Consider the following 25,472-nt stretch of genomic DNA (forward strand, 5'->3'; position numbering starts at 1 on the left):
AAAAACTGAAAGGGTGTGCTTAGTTGGTAATATTTGTAACAAAATGGTTTCTTTCTTTTTTTAAGGGCAGTCTGAAATTTGACTCTTGGGCTGCAATTCTATTAATGGCAGGCTGGTGGCAGTGATGAGTTTGCCCCGCATGTGAAAGCATGAGAGTGGATAAACTGGGAGAGGGTCAATTTCTCATTGTGGCCTAGCAGCTTGAGTCCTGGGCCAGATGAGTAAATCACTGATTCCACATGGTAAAAACAAAGGCCTGAGCGAGATCATTTTACCGAAAAACCCTAGCCATGTGGAGGCTGAATCTGAATAATGCAACCCTTTTGGTCTTTGCCATGGAAGGGAGCAACCAGCAGCATCCTGTCCCCATCCCCCCCCCACACACCCACCCCTGAACTGATTGGCCAGTGTGAGAAAGGCATCATGGTTCTTTTTGGCTCTTTTTTTCTTCCATGCTCAGGCATCTTCACGTCAATATCTACACAGTATCTGTTAAGAATTTCTCACCTTAGTTTCACAAGCATTTTAATTAAATTCTCATCTGGAATGTCTGTGTCCACCCAGCTCACTACTTTGGCTGAAGCCAGTATGGTGGATCCGGAGACGAGAAAGAGACCGCAGCACCCACAAAGCAGGCTTTTTGGTCTCTGCGCCAGTTTGGCATGTTTAATAAGGGAAATAATATGATGACTGCTGGGTCTGAGTTTTCGCAAATGCTTGAGAGTTGGTTTAGGCATAATGCCAAACTATGGTTTGTGTTAACCATATTTTAGATTTGCCTGTTTTGTGCTTCAAAACCACCATGGCTTAGAGCTTTCTTGCTTTCTTGCTTTCTTGCTTTCTTGCTTTCTTGCTTTCTTGCTTTCTTGCTTTCTTGCTTTCTTGCTTTCTTGCTTTCTTGCTTTCTTGCTTTCGCGCTCTCTCTTTCGCGCTCTCTCTTTCGCGCTCTCTCTTTCGCGCTCTCTCTTTCGCGCTCTCTCTTTCGCGCTCTCTCTTTCGCGCTCTCTCTTTCGCGCTCTCTCTTTCGCGCTCTCTCTTTCGCGCTCTCTCTTTCGCGCTCTCTCTTTCGCGCTCTCTCTTTCGCGCTCTCTCTTTCGCGCTCTCTCTTTCGCGCTCTCTCTTTCGCGCTCTCTCTTTCGCGCTCTCTCTTTCGCGCTCTCTCTTTCGCGCTCTCTTTCTCTCGCGCTCTCTTTCTCTCGCGCTCTCTTTCTCTCGCGCTCTCTTTCTCTCGCGCTCTCTTTCTCTCGCGCTCTCTTTCTCTCTTCCTATCTCCCCCCCCCCCGGGTTGTGGTCTCTGGAGAAGGGATTACAGCCATAACTATGGTCTGTCAATTTAGGTATTGTATCCAATCATAATTAAACTGCCTAAACTATGTGTTAGTGTAATAGTTGATCAAAAAGAGTTTAGAAACTTGAGTCAGGTACCTACCCCTACAATCCAAAGCATGTTTTGGTTAGAGGTCTCAAACTCAGTGGGGCTTCCTCCCTAGTTCAGGACTGCAATTGAATAGCACATTCCTAAGCAGAGTTACACCCTTGTAAGCTCATTGACTCCCGTGTACTTCACGGTGTGTAGCTCTGCTTAGGATGACACTGTAAAAGACCTAAGGTTAACTTAAAGCCTTTTAAATTCAGCTTTCTGGTTCCTTGAGCTTCTACATCCTTGAAACCCAGGGAAGGTAGAAAAATGCTTTTTACAAAGCTGTGATTATAAGATAGTTTACCTACAGGAACAGCAATATGTACAGCATTGCAACTTTGCAATAGAGAACAGTTGATAGCACGTCGCATTAATGGCTAGATTAACTCACTTGTTAAAAATGAACTAAATGGACGAATTCATGATAAAATGGCAACCTTTATATGATCATTACTCACGTGCCATGAATACGTATTAAAAACAAAGTGTTTAGAGAATTGCTTAAGAAACTTCTCAATGAATGCTTATAATGTTTATATGTTTAAGACGATTGATGTTATTTTGATCTGACGATAGTTTAGACTGTGTAATGCTTGGAAGAAGAAATAGATTTGATCCTTTCCCCTTTATTCCCTTTTTCACCTTTTGTATATATATTTGTTTTTATAAAGGGGTATATATAAAAAATAGAGAGAACAGTTGATGGCTTCCATAATGAGGAATGCAATCATTAGGTTTCAATCAGATTGCCCAGAAAGGATACGATACAGGTGTTGCTGTAGAAAAAGCTTTAGTCTGTGATCTGTAACTTAACTCTTGATATAATAATTCTAATTTTTTTTTTTTACAATAACACTTTGGATGGCTTGTTATGATGAGTGTTGTGACGAGGGAATTTTCTGTTGTCTTGTATAACATCCAGGAATGTGACAAGGGGGCTGGCAAATCAAACCAGGGTGTGGAACAGAGATGGGGATCTTTCCCCTCTCCAGTGGCCACCACCTGATGTTTATTGTTAACTTTGTTTCCTACCCCCAGGCTACAGTATTCTCAATAACAGAAATCCTGCTAGGAGGATCCAGGAAACTCTCTCCCCTGCTTGTCCTAGTTCTCTGAGAGGGCAGAATTTCTTTTTCTGTTGGAAGCAAGCCTGATTGTATGGAGAGAATTGATTAGGAAGGGTCCTGCTGGACTTTTTTTGCTCATGCTACCTCCCCCGCCCCCCCGTAGTACCCTTTTCCTTACACTTCATTTACCCAAAAGGATAGGTGTTCAGCTAATTCTGGAAGCATTGCAGGAGCTGTGAAAACTTGGCACATTTCTTGGCCAGTTAAATTTCCTTAATCCACTTAACTGATTACCTGGCTCTACTGTGGTTAACTTCATGTAAATGAGCTTACTGCATAGTTGAAGAAATCTCTTCAAGAAGTGGTATATCTTTTCCCCCCCTGAAGCTTGAAGGAAGCGGCCCACCATTAAACTGAATTTTAATAAGCACCAAGTGACCCCTTTATGAAAGACAACTGCATGATGAGAGAAACATGCATGAAGCGTGTTTGTGAAATGGGCATGTGGAATGGATGTCAAGTGGGTGTCGTCGCAAGCAGCCGTCATGGTTCTCAGTGTTCGTGTGAAGGAGGCATCTGCTGATTTCTGTGGCTTGTTGGAGCCTTATACCCCTGTAGCAGAACATCTCAGTTTGCTGTTATCTCTACTTCAGCTCCCCCCCCCCCATTCTTATTACTGGCTTGAAAAATAGATTTCCCCCCCAGAGCCAAGCCCAGAGATCTCCACCCTGTGTATCCCTAGTTAATGCTCTGCAGAGGCGTGAATAATTACACTTTTTAATTTGCCACCTACTCTTTCATTTACCTGCCAGATTGATGTTCAGGCCTCAAGGGCTCTGGCTTTCCTGTCTGTTGGATAACATCACCTGAAGCGCTTTTGGGGAGAGGAGTTGCTGCATGGTGGTGTGCTAGCAGCAAAATGAGTTGTTTCTGAGGAGAGTCTGAGAGATGGTTGCCTGCAAGATGTGATCTCTTGGGTGTGTTTTTTTTTTTTAAATCACTTCAATTGTTTCTTTCAGCATTTTGAAATTGCATGTTTGAAGGGTATGTATTTCTTCCCTCCACCTCGAAAAAAGTAAAATTTATGTAAGGTGGCTGAGGCTCTTTGAAAAAAAGTGTAAGGCTAATGTGCAAGATCTCTGCGTGTGTTCTCGTTTTCTTGATATTAAATCTTCTATTTTACAGCATGGTGTAATTCAGAACAGCAGGACCTACATGCTGCAATGTAAGTGGTCAAGTCCTGTGGAAAGGCATCCTTTTCTGAGAGCCAGTGTAGTATACTGGTGTACAAGGTGTTGGATTAAAACAGGGTTCAAATCCTTGTTCTGCCATGGAAAATCACTGCATGACCTTGGGCCAGTCACACTCTCTCAGCCTAAGCTATATCACGGGGGGGGGGGGTTGTGAGGAGAAAATGGAAGAGAGGGCAGCAATGTTGTAAACTGCTTTCGATTTCCATTGGAGAGAAAAGTGGGTTATAAGAATAAAGAAAATCCTTACTGGCTGGAAAGGAAACCCTTGGATGGATGCCTGACTTCTCTCTTGCAAAACTGGAGGTCCTACCATTTTGTTTCCTGTTGGATGAGGGGGAGGGTTTCCTGTTTGTCACCCATCCCCCAACTAATCCCTGGGCCAAGATATCTGTTTTGTCTTCTCATAATGTACAAGTGTACCAGAGTCACTAGAAAAGACAGTCATGCTAGGAAAAGTTGAGGGCAGCAGGAAAAGAGGAAGACCCAACAAGAGATGGATTGGCTCAATAGAGGAAGCCACAGCCGTCAGTCTGCAAGATCTGAGCAAGGCTGTTAAAGATAGGACATTGATTCATAGGGTCGCCATGAGTCGGAAGCGACTTGACAACACTTAACACCCACCCACATTTTCTTGAGCAACTGAATGTAGAAAAGAATGACTTGGACTAACATGCACCAGGTCAGATGTTTTGAAAGTGATTAAGTCAGATGTTACTTTCAAGTTCCTCTTTTCCCAGCTCTGCTACTTGTTGCTGCCTGTCCAGAAAACTGAAGTGATGAGCGCTAAACATGCTGTTAATCTGTTCACCTAGTTGCCAGAAGGTGGCATTGCTGGGTTTGCATGAGCATTACCTAATTATTTTCTGGATTCCCCCCCCTCCAAAAAACACACACCCTGTCTTAAAACTTCCTTGTGTAACAAACAGGCCCTCTGGGCATCACCATATGTGTGACAGCAATCCTTGCTACTGAAATTCATCATCGTGCAGCTTTCCTGTGGTTCTGCTTCACCTCACTTTATCACCCATTTAGGTCCTACTGACTTGATAAGACAAAATAAAATGTGAAGTTTAAAGCTTGGTTACCAATGTGCTAGCTCGCTGAACTAAAACACCTATTTCCCTCCTCCCCCTTGGAAAGCCCAAATATTGTGTTTCTTGCTTAATTCCTGTTGAGAGTACTGTATGATTTTAGCTTTAACACTGTATTGAGAATTCAAGGCCACTGAATGTGTTCCTGTTCCAAAATGGCTACAGAATAGTGAGTTTGAATGGTTTCTTCTTGATACCGGTGCTTAACACTCTGACCTTTCGACCATCCTCTGGATAATGCGACTGGGAGTGATTTAGAAATTGACACTCTCTTTTGGTAGGGGATGAAATGGCTAATGGGTGCATCAGAATTGCCCCAAAGTGTACCTAGGAAAGACTCTAAGATTTGCTTCACATGGCTCTTTAGGTAGTCTGTCTTCAGTCTTCTCACCATGGTGTCCCTTCTTAGCTTCAGCAGTGGTATGCTGTCAGGTATTCCCACAAATTTACACAGAGCCACTTAGAGGAAGCTTGTTACAGGTTCTGCATGTTTTTGTGTTTTGTTTGGTTCTATAATTATGAATCCCATTCCTAACTTAGTCTTAGCTGGAGAGCATACTAAAAAAAAACCACTATAATTAATTGACAGTGCCCTCCATCTGCTTCTTGATTATTGAGCTACACAATAGTTTGGGCAAGCTCTGATGTGGGGGAATATGTCCAGACATGCTCTCATTAATGGAGTTTCTTTGCCTGTGGACTATTGTGTCTGCAGAAGGATCAGTTTTTTCCCTGTTCAGACTGGCCTAATAAAATAATAATAATAGATGGCTATCTGTCAGCAATGCTGATTCTGTGAACTTAGGCTGATCATGAGAGGGAGGGCAGGAACAGTTGTGTCAGTATTTGACTCTTGTGGCCCTCTCTTACATGCCCAGGGAAATGCTGATCGCCACTTTTGGGTCAGGAAGGGATTTTCCTCCAGGCCAGATTGGCCAGGGATCCTGGAGGGTTTGTGTTGTTGAGTTTTTTTTTGTTTGGCCATCTTCAGGGCATGGAGTAGTGGAAGAAGAGAGTTTTTATATGCTGACTTTCTCTACCACTTAAGGAAGAATCAAACCGGCTTACAATCACCTTCCCTTCCCTACAACAGACACTCTGTGAGGTAGGTGGGGCTGAGAGTGTGTGACTAGCCCAAGGTCACCCAGCTGGCTTCATGTGTAGGAGTGGGGAAACCAACCCGGTTCACCAGATCAGCGTCTGCCGCTCATGTGGAGGAGTGGGGAATCAAACCCGGTTCTCCAGATCAAGTCCACTGCTCTTAACCACTACACCATGCTGGCTCTCCAGCCAGTAGGGGTCATGAAAGGTGTGTGGGGGGTACGTAGTTGTAAATTTCCAGCATTGTGCAGGGGGTTAGACTAGATGACCCTGGTGTACCTTCCAACTCTATGATTCTAAAACGCTGGCCTTGGGTTTGGTGTTCTTGTCAGTCTGTTCCCTGCTCTGAGAACTCACCATGTTTTTGTTTTTGCCTGTATGCCCGATGAACCCTCCTGGGGCTATCTACGCTTTGGGGACAGCTTGATACTGCAATGAACTTTCCAAGTGATCTGGAAAGACAAACCAGCAACATGGATGGGAGGGAATTGGAGCATTCAAACAAGCAAGAAGGTGTTTCTCATATTCTCCCCCTTCTGCTGCCAAAGAAAAATCAAAAGTGACCCTGAATTGTCTGTGCATTTGTGTATGTGGTATAAGAACTGAGTGTGATTGATATTTAACTTGAGTTTTAATGACAAATGTACCATGGAACACTGAATAGATACTGATGTTGATTTGCTAAGCTCTAAGAAAACCCCGTAAATTGAATCTAACAACCTATATCTTTTGTTCCTATAATCTTGAGTTACACTGGTACCTTTCCAGAGAGAACAAATAACGCCTAAATCTTCAGTTGGTGTGTGTATTGAGCCTATGAGCTGCTAGTTACTGTTTTGTTAATGACTGCATGATAATATTTATGGTAGACCTCACTGATAACTTGTTAATTCCCCCCCCCCCCCATCAGAGGTGGCACGCCTTTCTTACTTTAACACTGTCCTGGACGAAGGTTGTGGGGGCAGGGGAGGAAGCACGCACAGTCTGTGCATGAATATATGTAGTGACATTCTTTGGCAGTGAATCTTGCCGGTTCTGAGAAACCGAAGGCTCTTTGGTCCTTGGCATGATTGGAGTAGTTTAAAATGGCATATAACCTAACAGATTTCCACCAGCCCTGCTGCATATATGAAAATAAGTAAATAATATATGAGATGGGGAAGGGGAAGGAATTCCTTGTGTGCTAATTTCTGTAAAGCGCTCAGTGACCCAGATTGTGAAACAAAATCTACAGTTTAGTTCACGGCCTGTGTCTTGAGACCACGCTCCTCCTCTTAAATGAAGATCACACGTAAGTTTCCTGTCTTTGATGAGCACGGCTTTCGAGCTTGTTTGCACAGCGTTTTCCCACATGTTAAAGCGACTCTTTTTGAAAGCAGCTCAAATATAGGCTTGCTGTGTTCAGAAATGCGGAAGAATTTTAAAATTTGAAATGGTTTCTGAGCTCTACGAGACTGCTTCAAGTTTGGTTTACATTCTCCTAACAGGCTTAGGAGAAGAATGCGGGTTGATGGTGCCTGAAAGCACAGAGTGGAATGAGAATGTAACTAAAGCACAGCAGGGCACAGATGCAGTCGTTTTGGGTCGCTGAAGATGGTCAAGGTTCTACCAAGGGGTTATGGGCTTTTGTAATACTGCACATCATCAAAGTGTCAACTTTAACTTGGTGAAATCAGAGTCTTAGCCACAAGTGATAAAGCCATTCTTAAATATTTTATACGGGCAGTCTCATTCCTGTGCTGTCAGTTCGGTGGTTCATCATACGTAGGTCAACTGAGGCAAGCTGGCTGCAAAGGTATAGATTGCTTTAAGGCAGTGGTTCTCAACCTTTTTTGCTCCATTCCCCCCTTTCACCATTGTTCAGAATATAATCCCCCCCTTCCCAAGATAGTGTAACTAAAAAAAACAAAAAACACTACAATTTTACAGATTGTACATAACCTACAGGACATCACACTTTGCTGAATAAAGATAAAAAAGGTAAAGGTCCCCTGTGCAAGCACCAGGTCATTCCTGACCCATGGGGTGATGTCACATCTTGACGTTTACTAGGCAGGCTTTGTTTGCGGGGTGGTTTGCCAGTGCCTTCCCCAGTCCTCTTCCCTTTACCCCCAGCAAGCTGGGTACTCGTTTGACCGACCTCGGAAGGATGGAAGGCTGAGTCAACCTTGAGCCGGCTACCTGAAACCAACTTCTGTTGGGATCGAACTCAGGTCGTGAGCAGAGCCTGGACTGCAGTCCTAATTCCCCCCTTGTTGAGAACCCCTGCTTTAAGGGGTTTGAATCCCTGCACTGCCCTTTCTGGGCATCCCATGTAGACAGGCAAGGGGTCTCTGTAAATCGGGCAAAGTGTGAACTATAGAAAACCATGTGTCCCTAGTTCAAATTGTGGTCTCATTCCCCTTCTGTTGGTTTCCATCGCTCCCACCATGAATACCTTTGAACATTCTTTCAGTAAGTAATGAGTGACCCTTGATCTCTAAGACTTCAGCTGCTAGTTACTGCAGAGAACAGTTGGATCAGTTTGGCACCGGCCTTTGCGGATCAGTTATGAACAGTTTCTGTCAGGCCTCAGTAATCCAATGCGTTCCAGGCAATAACTTTTCTCCAGACGGTACAGCGAGTTAAGTTTATTACAGAAAGTCAGTGGTTTCAGCAGGTAAAAGACTTATAGCTAGAATACAAACATGGGGGAATAGTGATACATATATAGGGCAGATACAATAGGGAAGATTAGGTTTGAGAAACAAAGAAACAATACAGAATTTAACTACCGGCAAGTACTTAAGCAAAAGCATACAAAAAATAAATGCGCGTTTTGACTGGCTGATCTTCCCGGGCTCCGTCATTGTTTTGCGGGACCCGGTATCAGTCAGCGATTTCCCAGGCGGGTCTCCATTGAGGTTTAGATCTTGGGAGGGAGACCAGGTGTAAACGGGGGAAGGAGTGCGAAAACTCCATTTTGTCCGTGGGGAAACCATCTTGTTTCATTCCGGGGTTGACAGAGAGCCTATCTGACAGTTTCTTTTCTTTGACAAATGCAGATGACAAATGTTCGGGCCAGCGTTGTAGTGTTCTATCTGCATCACTAGCTCATGGGTGTGGGAGAATGGTAGAAGGACATGGTGCCATGTAGAAAAAGCAGCCCACCGTCTGTTCCACCTGCCTCCCAGGAGAAAGATGAGCCAGCAGCTGCTTGAGCTGATATACTGGAGGCTTTCATTTCTCTGTAGGATCACAAGGCTGAAAGGGCGATGAGAGATCATGTAGTCTGTCTTTCTGCTGCTTGTCAGAATCACATTGCAGAGTAAAACTACTTCCGCAGTCCTTTCAGTGTTTAAAGTGGTTTCCAAATGTAACACAGCAATCCTTGCAACAGCTTTGTATGATACTCCTGTGTTACCGTCTTGTTGTATTGCAGAGGGGGGAACGGAGGCTGAGAGTGAGTGGCTTGCCTAAAGCCTCCTGGTGACTTCGTGGCAGAGGTTTGAACCCACTGCCTCCAGGGTCACAGTTCGTTCTCTTAGCTGCTGTGCTATGCTAGCAAAGAAGCCCTTGTCACATATGAATTCAGCCCTCGGAAAGAAGAGCCCTGCTTGATTAATTCCACTTTTCACCTCCAGCATCACCTTATTATGTGCTGGCAAAGGAAATACCCTGCCAAGCAATTTCGTATTCACATGTGGACTGTTTTTTTCCTCAGCACTTGAAGTGCTTTATGGTTTTTCTCATCCTCATCAACTGATGGGAAGTCTCGGCTGTACACGAGTGGTTTGCCTAGGACACCCGGTGAGCTGCACAGAAGAGGTTTGAACTCGGCCCTTCCACATCTGCATTTGATGCTCGATCTGTCAGGCTTTCAGTGGCTCTGCCTCGCTTGATAAGAATTATCCTTTTATCAGAGCTGTGCAAAATGAAGTTGTTTGACTGCCTCTGGAACGTATGTTGATCGAGTAACTTAATCGGCTGGGGTTGTAATGCATTGCTGCCAGTCACCTAGTAAAATAGTTAAGTTGGCTCAGACAAGTGAGCCAAAAAACTTGTCAAATTGAAGAGAATCCCCACAGTCTCCTCAGGGGAAACCTTAACCACCCACTTCCCTCCGTGGTGACTAGTTACAGCCAGCTTCCTTAGTCATCTGGCATGCTGGGATTGTTCAGTCCATGTCACTCCTCTCAATGAAAAAATAGCAGTGGAAAGAGGATGTTGGGCAGCGTGCATTGCCCTGCCATTGTGAAAGAGGAGGGGGGAGTATTTCCTCTCCCCCCCAAGCTTAGTTATTCACATATTTATTTTTGTTTCTGCAGTGGCTTTCTCGTCAGCCTCTGCTTCAGTCGGCCATGCATCTTTATTAATAGTTTCTGCGCCAGTTGCGCACCGAAGGCGAGCTCGGATCTCCTTTGGAGAGAGGGCAGAATTGATGGGCCGCTTCAGAGTTACTGGAACGGTAACACTGAGATTGGTCCTCTTTGGCGAACATAGCAGGCACTTAATTTACTGTAATGGACGAGGCCAGTGAGTCTCCAGGTGGAGAACGAAGCCGAGCCTTGCAAGCTATAGGGCCGCAGGATGGCTTGTCTGCGCTGCAGTGCCTTCGAAGGGGTTAGACCCTCTGGCTGGCATGGAGGAGCTCTTGCCGCTTGACGCTAGGGCTGGCTGCTGTCATCACGCCTCGTGTGGCCTTGCTGTGTTTCTCCAGGAGCCAGGGGATCAGCTGGCCAGTCGAAGAGGCAGCTTCTACTTGCTCAGCCAGACTGATGATGGGAGTTCTCAAAACTGCTGGCTTTTAAAAGCAGTATATGCTCCACTGGGGCTTAGTAGAATTGCCGAGTCCTGTTACTCCAAAAGGGCCCATCTCCAACCTGCTCGTGCCAACCAGGTAGCGCTTTAGCTTGAAAAGTACACAACCTCTTTGCCCTTCAGCAGTCTCGATGGGCACAGTAGAGATGGAAGCAATCTTCTGACTGTGATTTCTTTCTTTTCTTTTCTTTTTAAAGGCGATTCATTAACCTTGATTTTTGATGCATGAAGAATGCCTGAGCTCTGGCATAGAGGCAACAAAGATTATGTAATGTTGTGTGGTGTAAGTTGAGTCCATGCTGTTCGGCTGCAGAATGCAAAGGGGTTTGGGGAAGGCAGAGGCCAGGCTGCCAAGCAAACTATGCAAATGAGACCTGCTCATGCAGTGTTGGTCGTGCGCACCTGAAGTAGGCATCCCATGGCACATGAATGTGTAGCTGCAATCCAGTTATGTGAAACAGCCTCTGGGTTTGCAGCACACGTTAATAAATTTCCTTTTATCTGCAATAAATCTGAGGTATCATCAGCGAAACCAGATCTCTGGAGTTTTGCAAGGTTTCAGATTTTTTTAAAGCAGAGATTTAAAGACTAGAGATGGTTTCATGGATTTGTGTATATCAAGTATTTTTTCCTGTTTTGAAGCTGTGGGACATATAGCTAATGTTGAGTAATATGCCAGCCATACCAACATTTAGAGTTTTTTTTTCCAAATTGCTGTATGGGAGGGCGTTTTAACCTGCTTAACTGATGGGTATCATTTCTCCTGACACGAGTGTAAATTGGGGACAGCTGAGCATCTTTCCGTTCAGGGGCTACATGCCAGTACAGGGCTTGCCCAGGGATCTTGGATTTCAGCCTACAACCACAGTTTTCCATGCAGCTGGAGACTTGAAAACAAAATACACGTAAGGCGCCACTTTGGTTTTGTGCTTTTTCTTCCCCCCTCTTGAACTGTAAATGAAGCTGAGCAAAAATAGCAGTGATTAAATAAAAAGCACTCGATTGGTGCCTTTTCCATTATATTTAGATTATTCTCCAAGGAGACATTCAGCTATGCCGCTGAAAAGAAGCCTTCTTTGGTGGAACTCTGCCACCGTGAGAGAAGCGTACTCGCCGGTCCATAAAAATCAATATTGAAGTCTCTTAGTCAAACCTACCATGCCAGTATGTGACTATTTGTGCCTCTAAAAGGGATGGACCTCTTACATCAGTTATTCAAGGTGTCCCTAGGCTTGGAGGTAAAATTTCTCGCTAGCCTGTATTTTCCTCTTGAATAAATTCTCAGCGTGGAGTCATCCTTATAGATGCTATTTTTCTTTTCAGTGCTCTCCTAAAATAAAAAAGCGCATGCATGCATTTCTGGTGGCTGCCTGCCTGCCCCTGGAGGTCACCACGAAACCGACCACGGAGCTGCGGGGGATGGGAGGGGGGACGGACAGAGGGGGGCTGTGACGGACACCTGCGTGTGCCCGGCTGCTTCGTCAGGACTTCAGGCAATTTGTGAGCTCTTGGGGAGAGTGGGGGGGGGGGCTGCTCTATTTGATTGTTGATCGGGTCCCTGCAAGGACGGTTATTAGCTGCACATTGCTCTCGGTTTCTCCGCTGCAGACAGGAGAGCGATATTCCTGTTCCCAGAGCGTATTGTAAAATGCATGAGATTTCTACTCATCTCGCCGGGAAGTCAAGGGTAGGAAAAATGAGAGCGCCTTGAATCAGAAGCCGTTTAGAAGAACATGCAGGGATCTGCACAAATGTATCCTTGTTCTTACTTCTGGTCACTCTGACTGTGGATTAGGAAAGACTGTCCCCCCCCCCTCTCTTTTTTTCCCTCTGACTCCTTTTTAATTTTTTTTTAATTATAATTTTATTTTTGCAATAGGCCTTTTTTCCATGATGGCATTCTTGTATTCTTTGGCTCGCACAGAAGCGGCTGTCTTTGGTCGCTGATCCCTCTCAGCCGTGTGGCCCAAGGCTATGCTGAGATTTCTCTCTCGCTGGTATTGTTGCAGCTCAAACGAAGAATGTTCAGAGGATGACAAGTGTATTCTGAGTAGGTACGTGGCTTTCGTTTTTTCGCTATGTGGAACCCCTCCACTCCCACCCACCCCCCTTTCTTCTTCTTCCTCTTTTTTTTCCTGCTACTATTGGTCAGAAATCAGGTTAATAGGTACAGAATGTAGTATAGTGCTGCAATGTGACTCCGAAGGTAGACAATAGCATTACAGGCTCGTTCTTCGGGGTGGGGGGAGATGGGGGTGGGAAAAAAAGAGGCGATCTTTTTATAGAATAAAGCTGCATTGTGGTGGCTTGCACAGTGCAGTCCCTCTCTGCTCTCCCTCTCCGCCTCTCTCCGTGTCTCTCTCTCTCCGTCTCTCTCTCTCTCTCTCTCCCTTGCTTGCTTTTTTTGAACATATACTGCAGTCAACACTTCTCTAACGAGGTGGCACTATTGGTGAGTTGGAGCCATAGAATCGTCTTGCTGCTTTAGGGGACGGCTGGGTTTAAAAGGCGATGCCCGGCTTGCCCCCCTTTTCCCAGACTGGAAGCTTTGGCTTAAGGTCATTGGCAGGCTTGCTGTTCTTGTCCCCAGCAGCAGCCTCCGCTGGGCCAGTAGCGTGTGACTGGAATGGAAGTTCAAGTTGGTAGTCTGTTATGGAAACGCTGTTTGCTGTTATTGTAGTATCGTGGTGACCAACATGCCATTGAAATGGAAAACGAGTTCTCCTGCTATCTGGAAATTCCCAGTTCCTGTGCTTAAAACATCCAGGTCATCGCCACTTTCTCCAGCATACATGTAAGTGAGAGAACTGAGGATACCTAAGGTGGGCTTTCTTTTGTGAGATTATACCTCCCCCCCCCAAATGGGAGCTGTTTTGTGAGACTTGATGCTTTTTTGTGGTGCTGTATTCTCTGATGTGACATTGGTCTCAGAATTTTTATTTTTAACCTTGCATTTCTCTTCCTTTTCTTTTAGAACCTCCAAATCGTAACCTGCCTTTTGTTGTCAGTTCCCATTTCTTCTCCCTTCCCTCCCCCATGATGGATGATGTGTTGAATCCTTCCTTTGTTGAAAATGCCAAGACACTGTACAGATCTGGCCACATCCACAATTGATTTTTCGGTGCATGTTATCAAAGTTCGTCTGCTTGTTGGTCTTTAATGCAGATCTCAGATGAACAAGTTGGAGTCACCAACCACACAGCGCTTCCTTTTTATAGCTTTTATATTCCACATAAGTAATGCTTACCCTGGTGTCTTTTTCCATAGTAGTGTACTTGTATGTGGGGCATTGTAAAATATTGAGGTTTAGTGTTACTTTGATTGCAGCATCTCACTCTTAACTATTCAGTCACTGTGGAATGTCTCAAAGCAGTAATAAAAAATTAATTATTGCCTTATCGGAGCAGACTTGATTAGCTTAGCGTTTTCTATTTTTAAAAAGTCACGGTAGCATTTTCTAGATTTCTGGCTGACATTGACTATAGCACATGGCATACCAGAAATAATGCAGTAGAAGTTAACTTGATACTGTTAATGCTCATTAGCCAATGAGACAGATGTGAAGGCCATAGAAGCTGTTCCTATCTGTATAACATGAAATGTACGCTCAGTATTGTTGTAGACTGCTCCCCTCAGGAACTGTATGAATGGAATGTAGCTCTTTGATGTGTATACATATTGGTTTGTTGATGGGTTAGTTGTCCCTCAACCAACATTTTGGTAGAAAGTACATTATTTCAATATTGCTCTAGTAATTTTTTTAAAAAACGCGCATTAATAGATTAACATTGGTGTAATACTTTATAAATGTGCTGAAAACTGTTTTGTTTTTTAATTGAATTTGGAGCTTTTAAAAAGGGTCATGGTGGAACTTATAAACCTGAAGCTTAAAAGCAAAATTGTATGGTGATGAAACATGGTAGGAAAAAACAGCTCCAAGCTGAGGAGTTTCGGATAGCGTTCTGTTGCCGAGATAACCAAATATTGGATAGTGGTCCACACTGATGTGGGTTTTTGCAGTCTCTGGCTAATTGGATCCACCTGCCACTTACTCAGGAAAACAAAAAAAATTCGCTGCCGTGGCTTTTCATGGCTAGCAGCATGTTAAAAATACCTTGTGTTTAAAACCGAGTTAGACATGGCTGGTGCAATGCCCTGTTTTCATACAGCAGCACACGAAGCGCGTGCATCCCTGAAGGAGGCAAACTACAGCTTTAGTAGAAAAGTAGGTGGTGGTACCATTCTTTTCAGGTCAAACTGGCATGTATTCATTCATCCTTGGCTTGTAAAAGCAAGATGCCGAGTTGTAGTTCTAACATTATATAAAGGATTACGTAAAAAGGCTGTGCAAATGTTGGTTCTGTTGAACATGCTGTATGTTAAGCTCCAGGCTATAACTAACATAGCCTTTTATAAGGGGAAGACATGGGGTCAGTTTGTTTTTATCTACACATATTGGGCATACCTTTTCATGTGGATTTGCTGCTACCCACATTGAGCCCTTGGGATAGGGTCAGTTATGAACCAGCAGCAATACTGTGTCCATATTAAACCATCAGCTGAAGAACTGATCATATAGGATTAAAATATACTTCAAAGACATCTGCAGTCAGAGTGGGAAATTTAGTGTGTTTCCAAAGTTGTGGGTTTTTGAAAATCTTGTAGAATATCTTCCACAAAGATTATTGAAAGGCCACAAATGTATAAACTTTGCACTGTCCATCCTAACTGATCTAGTATAAGGTACCACCAGTAGTAATACTTGGGTGCGAGAGCCAGTGGTAGTCTCCTTCTAGGTGTAAAGTAGTAACATTACCATTTGATACTGGAATTCTTGCTGTTTTAGTGAGTTCAAAACATATGTGCTTTGGTTAGATTTCTGTTCTCTGTCACATTTCTGTTTCCTGTCACATTTCTGTTAGTCTTAATGTTCTTTCACTTCTAAAATTACAACAAAGAAATGTGAACACCTGTTGTTTTTTTGCCACCCACCCTCTAATAACTCACATTATCACAGGGAAGGTGTGTAACATTTGCCTGCCTCGCTTATAAAAGTGTGCATCTTAATGTTTCTTACCTAGGAATGTATACATGTCTCATGGTAAAAGGGTTAATGCAGATGAAGTATTCCTGTTGATTAATAAAGCTCAGCATAATTCTATGCATTTTGCCTCCTGGTCAACTTCCTTGTGAAATCCATTTATTAGGCTGATGGGAGACAGTAAAAGAGTGTTTCTTAACATGCTGTGTATATAGTTGATTCTTGAAACAAAAGATCGGTTCCACCCTGGGTTACTTGCTGAGGCATTTTGTGGAAGTCCCAAGATCTTTAGAGGACCCTCTGGGTAACCTTTAACTCACATGGGAAGGAAAAGATAACACTATTGTAAATGACCCCTGCTGGACTTGAGTTGCAGGACGTATGTACAGAGCAGATGTGTTATGATCAACTGTCTACATGTGGATTGGACTGTGCTGGACTGTGCATCTTAGAGGTTCTGTTGAGAGGAAAGCAGAGTTCTTTTTTCCTTAATTTTTTTTCAGTTCAAGCCTTTCTTGTGATGTGGGCTTGTTCAGGGATTGGGACAATGTTGAATGTCCATAATTGTGCTTTAGCGACGGCAGGCAGAATGTCCAGTAGCACTGTGTTCCCCTTCTATGGAGCTCCCATTTGTGCTTGGGTAGGAAGAAGGTAAGAAGCAACTGGAGGCACATATCCTGCTGTTTTCCTTCTCCAAACCTCAGTCAAATGAGAGAAGAACCTACTTCTTTCCAAAGCCTTCTACATGTGCTTGATGACTGTCGACAAACCATAGCTGGCTACTAAGTGAAGACAACGTTGTGGGGACTGCTGTTGAGAGTTTCCTGTCTGACTCCCTCTAAAATTTGGTGCAGGTTAAATGCTGGCAACAGAGGCAGTGGTGAATGGGGAGGTCTTGAGTGGGCTGCGCCATTTAATGTGTCAGCGGAACTTTAGGCAGGGCTGGATTTGCTGACTAGATCTCCCAGAACTGACAAGTCCATCCTGAGGGTTTCTCATCCCACCTAGCTTTGATATTGCTACGGCAGACAAAATGGCTCTCTGTTTTGGAATGGTGATGCAGTTGAGGAATACTGTAGATTTTGCATCTCAATAGGCCTTTGGGGCATGTGCTGTAGTTTAAGCCTTGCTTAGGCAAACTACATTCTCGGGGCGTGGGGAAAGCCATTGAACAATCATGGTGTACTCCAGCAAGGCTGCCATCCTGTGACAGGGACCTCTGTGGGGGAAGTGTCCAAGTAAGTGTGAGTGCCTTGGAGACCATAACCAAATGGGATGTCCTTGAAATCCAAGCATATATCAAAGGTATATGTACTTCTGGAGACTAGAGACCAACACTTCCTAATGAAAAATGAAGTTTAGCATTTCCTTCAGGCGCAGGCAGTAAATCGGGTGCCAGTTGTCAGTAGTACTGATTAGTGTTCAACTAAGACTAGGGAGACCAGGTTCGAATTCCCTTGGTGTTATAAAAGCTCACTGGGTAACCTTGGATCAGACACTCAGCCTAACCTATCTTGCAAGGATATAAAAAGAGGGGAGAAACATGTTTGCCACTCTGATGTGGCGTGGGAGTGTGTAGAGATGTAGAGGCTGCAGGTTGGTGATGGTCCTGGAGTCTTTAAATGCATACATTAACTTTAAGCCCAGGAATGGAGTTGCTGCTGGCCATTTTATCTATGCTAAGCAAGTGGGCAAAAGTAGTGGTTACTGGGAATTACGCAACTTTAAGGCTGACAATGAATTCATTGAACTTGTTAAAAAGATACTCTATTCCTTAAAGAGATTCTATTCCTTGGCTACATCATCAACCAAAAGGGAGACTGCAACCAAGAAATCAGAAGGTGACTGAGATGGGGAAGGGCAGCCGTGAAGGAGCTAGAAAAGATTCTTAAGCGTAAGGATGTGTCGCTGGCCACCAAGATCAAGTTAATTCATGCCATAGTATTCCCTATTATATATGAATGTGAAAGTTTGGCAGTGAAGAAAGCTGATAGTAAAAAAGCTGATTCATTTGAAATGTGTAGGAGGAGAGTTTTACGGATACTGAGGACTCACAAAAAGACAAATAAGTGGATTCTTGTTCAAATCACTGAACTCTCCCTAGAAGCTAAAATGACTTAACTGAGGCTATTGTATTTGATCACATTATGAGAAGACAAGTGTCTCTGGAAAAGACAATAATGCTAGGAAAAGTGAAAGGCAGCAGGAAAATAGGAAGACACAACATGAGATGGATTGACTCAATAAAAGAAGCCATGGCCCTTAGTTTGCAAGACCTGAGCAAAGCTGTTAATAGGACGTTTTGGAGGTCATTAATTCATAGGGTCACCATGAGTGAGAAGTGATTTGATGGCACTTAATACACACAAGTCAAGGAGGTGTTCACATTATACAAATCTACAGGTCAACAAGGTGTCGTGCATCTCAACTCAAAGACTCCGTGAGCCAGACTCCAGCTCTTTTACACCCGGTGCCGTTGAGGCAACTGATCAGAAGGTGGCGGAGGGAGTACTTCAAGCTAGTTATTCTGGTCTTGGGCCCCACCAAGGTGCCTTAGAGTAGCACACTGCCCGCCTATTAGATGATCTCTTGTGCTCTGATTTGTGAATATTGCTTCTGCCTTACCCGGGTTGTATTACAATGCTGCACAACCTTGCAAGAAGTAAAAGGCAGATCCAGTAGCATTGGAAGTGTACTGAAAAGAAAATACTCACCTTGGCTCAAAGAAGCCGTGAAGTTCAAATCTTGGCTCTTGTTTCATCTCATGACCGTCCTAGTAACATACTCAGTGTTTTTAAAACATGCACAGAAACTCCATTTAATGCAAAGGTAAGATGCAGCTCTTCCTTCCATGCCCTAAATCTTAGGAAAGATTTTTCTTGTGGTCCAGCTCTCCCTAGTCCTGGTCGCTAAATAAAAAAACTGAAGTGAGATCTTAGCTGTGACAGATCTTTGGGAGGTGAAAGAGAATGCGCTGCTGCAGCCCTGACGACATCTGTCAGTTCTCATGCTGTGGTTTTGACAGATGAGTGGAATAATCACATGTACGTTTTTGCTCATTTGGATCTTGGGCATCCTAGTAGGAGACGAGGTCTGTCCTGGATCAGAATTCAGAATCCCGGAAGGCCCCGTTCAGTAGAACAGGGAAGTATTTCAGAATGCTGTTAGGGCAGATCAAAGGAAGCTGGCAACTGTTGAAAGTAACCAGGAGCCACTTCTGATGCTTCCTAGAAGCAGTGATAGTGGATGTACAAGTGACATGAAGACCTGCTTTTCAATCTTCTGATGGAGCCTCTGAAAGGGAAACTTCCGTGTCTTCCCCATGGTAGGAAGGGTGAGCTCCAGGTGCAGTACAAAAAGGAGATGAAGGAGTCATTTGAACAGTTGCTATCTTGGCTTCTGTGTATCACCTAAGGCCACCTGAAGACCCACAGCCTTGCCCCCCCTTTTTTTGCGGCAAGTCCTCCTGAAATCAGTGGGGCTTGCATTAAAATGTGTGTTTGGGATTGGAGTGCTACCTTGCACCCCTTTAAATCAGATTCTGAGAGGGCTCTAGAAAGATAAACGAAAAATTTCTGAGTAGATGTTACAAATTGGTTTGTGGGAAGAAAGCTTACGAAGGGGAGTCTGTATGCTGAAGCTGATTTTTTTTTTCAGTAAAGGGTTTTTAGTCTCCCTTCTTCCATGTTGTATTGCTTCTAGTATCACTTAGCCTTATTGCTTTTTCCCTTTCATATCTGCCTGCCGAGATAAAGATAAACAAGGAGAGTTTGCCTGGCAGCGTGGACGTCTTTGTGGGAAGCTGGGTTCAGCAGGCAAAAGGCTCATTTGCTGGCTCATTTTTTTTTAATGACTCATTTGGTAGTACCTTGTGGATGCCAGGTGAGCTCCTCAGCTGGTCTCATGAGAGGACTATACCATGCTAGAAACCTGTGGAAACTGGCTCTTTGCTTCATCTCTTCTCCTATGGCATTCTATCCAGAACGCTGAAAGGTGTCCATTTTTCAGTGCTTTGCTAGAGTTGGAGAACCTTTCCTAAAAGGAAAGTCTACAGAGTTCAGTTTTGGGGGCTGGAAAAAGGACAAACTGGATTGGGGGGGGGAGTTAAAGTATGCATGGGGTGGAGAAAAAGCTTTTTTCTCTTCCATAATATTAGAACTTGAGGGTACTCAATGAATTTGATGGGCAGTATGTGCAAGACTTGCCCTGACCTGGATGGCCCAGGCTAGCCTGATCTCGTCAGATCTCAGAAGCTAAGCAGGGTCAGCCCTGGTTAGTATTTGGATGGGAGACCACCAAGGAATACCAGGGTTGCTGTGCAGAGGAAGGCACTGGCAAACCACCTATGTTAGTCTCTTGCCATGAAAACCCCAAAAAAGGGGTCGCCATAAGTCGGCTGCGACTTGATGGCACTTTACACACACACACACACACACACACACACACACACACACACACGCAAGACTTAGAAAAAGAGCTGATTTTTCACACAAGGAGTAATAAATCAGTGGAAATCATTGCCAGAAGATGTAGTTGTGGTCACTAGTTTCATTAGCTGTAAAAGATATTTATTTATTTATTTTATTCAATTTATACTTCGCCCTTTCCCAGCAGGGCTGGGCTCAGGGCGGCTTACAACAGCAGTCACACAATAAGTAAATATACAAATTAAAATATACTTTAAAACTATAGTTCTTAATCTAATATAATAATACAAGCTGGCGCCCTGAACTACGCACCCACCTCATAGAAGACAGATCCATCAGTGGCTATTAGCCATACTGATGAAATGAAACCTCTATCTTCTAGGGGCGGTGTGACTCTTGAAAACCCAATGCTATGGGTCAACGGGGAGATGGTGGGTTCTGAGCCCTGCTTCTAGGCCTTCTGGGGGCATCTTGTTGGCCACTGTGTGAAGTGGGATGCTGGGTCTCATTCAGCACAGCTGCGTTTTCATTCTTATGCCACACCCAGTTGCCTGTCCTGTCCCATGTGAATCTGTTTTCTGTCTGAAAGAGTTTGCATGCTTTTTGCATTTAAAAGAAAATCGGCTGTCTGCCCTTGTAGGAACCTAGAACTCTTGGAATTTGCTTGTTGTCCAATCACACCTTTTGTGGTTTGTCATTACTTTTCTATCCCGCTCATGTAAAAACACAACACAACCCTTTATTGGCATATAAAAAGGAAGAAGTATAGAAAAGTAGAACCTGCTGCTTGCCACATAAGCAAGTGGGTGGCCCAAGATGGCTTGGATGGCAGTGTGCCACTCAAACCCCTTCTCTGGTCATCTGTACGAATTTACAGATCAACGTTATCAGCGAATGTGTGTGTGTATATATTTCCCCTCCCCTCCAAATAGTCTTCCGTTGACTTGCTTTTCCTTGGCAACAGCGATGTTGTTGCTGCTGAGCCCCGTTGGCCCTCTCTGTTTTTGGCAGATGCATGAGCATCACGGAGGCAGAGGGGTTCCGACCCCAGGAGGTGATAAGGACGAGGTGTGCCAGCTTAGCCAAATAGCTGTCCTCGCTCCGCTTGTGACAAGGTTAAAAGAACAGAGTTCTGATCGGTTAGCTCTGCAGGCAAGCGCTGTGCTGTAATTGCTCTAGGGTTTAGCACCAGCAGTATTTCCTGGCCGGGTCCGTGAGTCATCCTCCTTTCTCCAGTGAGGGAAAGAGCAGCAAATGCCCAATTAAGCCACTTTCTCAGGAAATGCTGATATGAGCTTTCCCCCCATAATCTTGTTGGTCTCCCTTCGTTCTTGTCGATGCACTCCACAGATTTATATTCAAAGACTTTTAAAAATATCTACACGACAGTCATGATTTAAGTGCCATAATCATTCACCAGTGGAATTAGAGCAGTTCCTCAGTGGAACAGGCTTCCTCGGGAGGTGGTAAGTGCTCCTTCCCTGGAGGTTTTTAAGCAGAGGTTAGATGGCCATCTGTCAGCAATGCTGATTCTATGACCTTAGGCAGATCATGAGAGGGAGGGCATCTTGGCCATCTTCTGGGCATGGAGTAGGGGTCGCTGGGTGTGTGTGTGGGAGGTAGTTGTGAAACTCTGGTGGTCCCTTGCAACTCTATGATTCTATGAATTGCATCATGGGTTCCTCTCCTGTTCCCATTGTAAAGCTCATGGAAAGGGCAAACATACTGTATACTGTCAAGAGTGTGTGTGTGTGTGGGGGGGGGTGCCTGTTCCCCAGTATGATTTTGCCTGCCTCAGTGATGCAGCGTGACTCGAGACATCAGATTAGATTTTTTTGTCCTCATTAAGCAACTTGCTGTCCGGCCCTCAGATTTGCTGCACCAGCAACCCGATGTTTATGGCGCACCAGCTGCTGTGCCACAAATCTTGATGCTGCGCTTCAGTTGCGGGCGGAAAATTCCTGTGTGCCTCTTTAGAGTGGGTTGGAAGTGCAAACCTGGATTCGCAAAGCAGTGTATAGATGGGGAGAAGCAATCTTGAAAAATAGTTTGATAAATGATGGGCCAGCCTGCCTACCTGTAGGGAAGAGAGCCTAGTTTTTAGTGACACAAAAAGAAATCGGGGAGGGGAAGGGGGGAGAAGCAATGGTACAATGCCCTTGTAAAGCTGACTTGTTTGTTCCCCTGGAGGCATGCTTACTAGATTGGTCCTCTGGCCAAGCAAGCAGGGATTTGCTAGTCTGCCCTAGGAGGAATGTATGAGTTGCCCGGTTCATGGCTACCTAGAAGAGACCAAAAGTAGAAGTGCCACAACCTGCCTAAACAGGTGTGTGTGTCTCCAGCCAATCTATCCGAACCAAGAGGGTTCTGATGGGAGGCTCACCAAGCAGATGGCTCTTGTTTACTTAAGTGTGGCAAAAGCATAACAATAGCTCGGCTTACCAGACTTTACATCCCACCTTTTCCATTAGTATGCTCAAGGTGATTTCTGAATGTGGAATTTTTATTCTGTTGTATTACGATTGCCTGCCTCTCTAGTTCTTGTTCTTTGGGTTTCAGATTTCTTTTGAATTCGGTAGCTAGAACTTTTACTGCATAGCTGTTGTGATGCCATTCGATAGAAAATTATTAGAAATTAGCTTCTCTTGGCTTGATAGAAAAGGGGTAGATGTTCTCTGTGTATATTGAAAGATGCAGATAGAATTCCTCACGTTGTTAAGGTTACTTCTTTGGGGGAGGTTGCAGGAGCTGAGTGTTCTTGCTAGGTTCTGCCTTGGTTGCAAGAGGGCTTGGCTTCAGATAAAATTATGAATGTCATGTGTGTTTTTGTCTGTTGTGTTTTGGGAGCTGAAGCTCGGCAATCCCACGTTGCTGTTACAGCCCAATATGTGAAATACCTGCCTGGTTGGGTTACTTTCATTTCATTTAATGCACGGGGATGAATAGTCCCTGACTTCGGCATTGTCACTGACAATTACTTTCTTGTTAAAAAACAGTTTTAGAAGTGCACTTCTTATGCATAAGCGTGCATGGAACCAAATATATACAACTTGTAAGACTGCTTTACCTTGCTTAAACTTGGGAATTCAGTAAATTTGAGTTTCCCCAAGAGATAAATTCTTTTCTGTGCAGCTCTTGAAGAGTATTAAAATTTAGCACTCTTTTGTAGTATTTTTGTGTTGAAGCATATTGTAACAAATTGAGCTCGAATGGTCACAGCTGCAGATGTTCATGTTTTTATTTTGATATTAAATTATTTGAGGCCAAACAAGTTTGGGATTGTTGTTTTTTGCTGTTTAAAGTAAATTCTGATGTCTTTCCCTGGCCTTATCAAGACAACAGCATCTGAGTCATCTCTAATGCTTTTTATTTTCCTTTTCCTGTTTAATGTCCGTCATTTTCCTTCTACATCTCCTTTGGAATTGCAGCTCTCTGCTCCCAGGTAGCTAGTGGAGATCAGAGGGATCTCTGAGGCTTGGTAGAAATGTGATGCTTGCTGAGAAGTTCTCAGCTGTGGGATTTTGCACTCAGTGTCTGGTTTAAACTAGGCTGCCTACCCTTGCCAAGCAGCTATGCATGCTTTGCCGCATAGCTGCTTTGCACTCACTGGCTTAAACTGGGTTGCTACCTGTGCAAAGTCCCACAGGTGAGCTCTTTTCTCATCCAGCATCGCATTTCTATCAAGCCTCAGCCGAGTCTTTTGGATACAAGAGGTATCAGCTTCTCCAGCAGGTTGCTAAATTGCCCCTGCACTCCTCCAAAAGTGCAGACACCGGCACCTCCCTAACAAGCCCCAGCTATGGCAAGCGCTTAGGAATCCCTCCCCCACCCCCCGCCACTGTTGCAGAGTTCAGCTGTATAGTTAGGCCAGCCATGTAATTCACTTTGTAAGCAAGACTCTGTGGCATACCCTGTTCCAGGCAGAAAGGCAGTTTGGGGCAATACATATAGAAATTGAATGAGGCTAACCAAGTGCTCTTGTTCTCCTTATTAAATACTATTGCAGTGAACTGTGCTGAAGCTTCTGCTGCATATTGTAAAAGTGAAAGGGGGTATATCAGTGACCCTGCTTTTTGTATGAACGAGATGGAAAAAGAGGGGGCTGTATGCAAAGATGAGATCTCCACACCACGCCAAGTTATTTAATCTTTTTATTGTAAGAAGCTGGGGGGCCTTTACTGTTTTCAGTGTTAAAACCGCAATATTGCCTTTTTAGGTGAGAAAGGACTACTAGCACATATCTAAATGCTGGAGTGAGTTGTGGCTTCGGACATCAGTTTCCCCAGCATGCTTTTCAACTAGAGGGGAGTTTCAAAAACGGTTTGACCTGGCGTGGAGGGTCTGCTATCAAAGAATGTAAAACCAGACCCCTGTTGGTTATGGCCCTGATGGGTTTTGGATCCAAAAGCCACTGACTTGTGTGGATCCCCGTCTCTGTCTCAGTTTGGTGCAGATTGAGTTCTGATTCAACACCTGTTGCAGATGGCTTCCACAATCGCAGCTCTTCTGTGCGAGTCCTAACCTTTTACTGACATTTATGTTGATTAAAAATGCATTGCCTCCCCCTTTTTATTTAATGACATCTATTGATCAGAGCAGTGGAATTAATTAGAAAATGAATTAACTTTCTTCTTTTCTAGAACTCCCGGTAGTGATATAATACGCTTATGAGGAAATGCCAGTCAATATATTTACATTCATTGTTGCCTAATTAATTGTAGTGCTTGGCATGCCAGCATTAATGAATACAAATAAAATGCCTTTTGTAACTGTGTGCCTAAATCAGATAGACCTTCTGGATGTGTGTGAGAAAGGTTAGGTTTGTAGCTAGAGAAAACTTAATTGGCTCGCTCAAGAGAATGCATCCCCTATGCAAATGAATTTATGACTGTTGTGGGGTTTTTTGGTGGGATCTGTCATTCAATTGAGAATTGCTGATAGTCCAGGTAGCCAGTGATCAGTAATGATCATTTGCCCAGTTTCAGGATTGAGTGGGTTGAGCAGCAAAGGCATCTTCATTTGGAGATGTGGTATTAAGCATTTGGAGAAACCTTTTTTAAAAAAATAATTCTGTGCTCTGTCCATGAATGAAAGTTTTCTACTGCTGATTATTTTGCTCTGAACAGCCAAGCAGCTGTGCTGGATCAGGCCAAAGATCCGTTTAGTGCAATATCCAGTGGCAATCTAGATGCCTTGGGAAAGCCTACAAGCCAAAATCTCCCAGTTACTGTCCTCCCCAGTATTCAAAGGTATACTTTCCTCTGAATATGGT

General features: G+C 44.1%; 1 protein-coding gene across 6 annotated transcripts in view; it reads left to right on the plus strand.

Moving 5' to 3' along the window:
* Positions 1-25,472, plus strand: part of KLHL13 (kelch like family member 13) — a 63,915-nt gene that overhangs the window by 9,228 nt on the left and 29,215 nt on the right. Inside the window, exons 1-2 of one of the 6 annotated variants that reach the window (XM_056859474.1) lie at positions 12,601-12,786; positions 13,413-13,526. The exons of 2 other annotated variants lie outside the window; for them this stretch is intronic. In XM_056859474.1, coding sequence (XP_056715452.1) covers positions 12,707-12,786; positions 13,413-13,526 — 194 coding nt within the window. In that variant the 5' untranslated portion in view covers positions 12,601-12,706. Of the gene's footprint in view, positions 1-12,600; positions 12,787-13,152; positions 13,555-25,472 lie in introns of those variants that run through there. 3 more of the 6 variants (XM_056859477.1, XM_056859475.1, XM_056859480.1) reach the window with 3 other exon arrangements.

Source organism: Euleptes europaea, chromosome 13 (genome assembly GCF_029931775.1).
Source record: "Euleptes europaea isolate rEulEur1 chromosome 13, rEulEur1.hap1, whole genome shotgun sequence".
In the NCBI taxonomy this organism is placed as follows: domain Eukaryota; kingdom Metazoa; phylum Chordata; class Lepidosauria; order Squamata; family Sphaerodactylidae; genus Euleptes; species Euleptes europaea.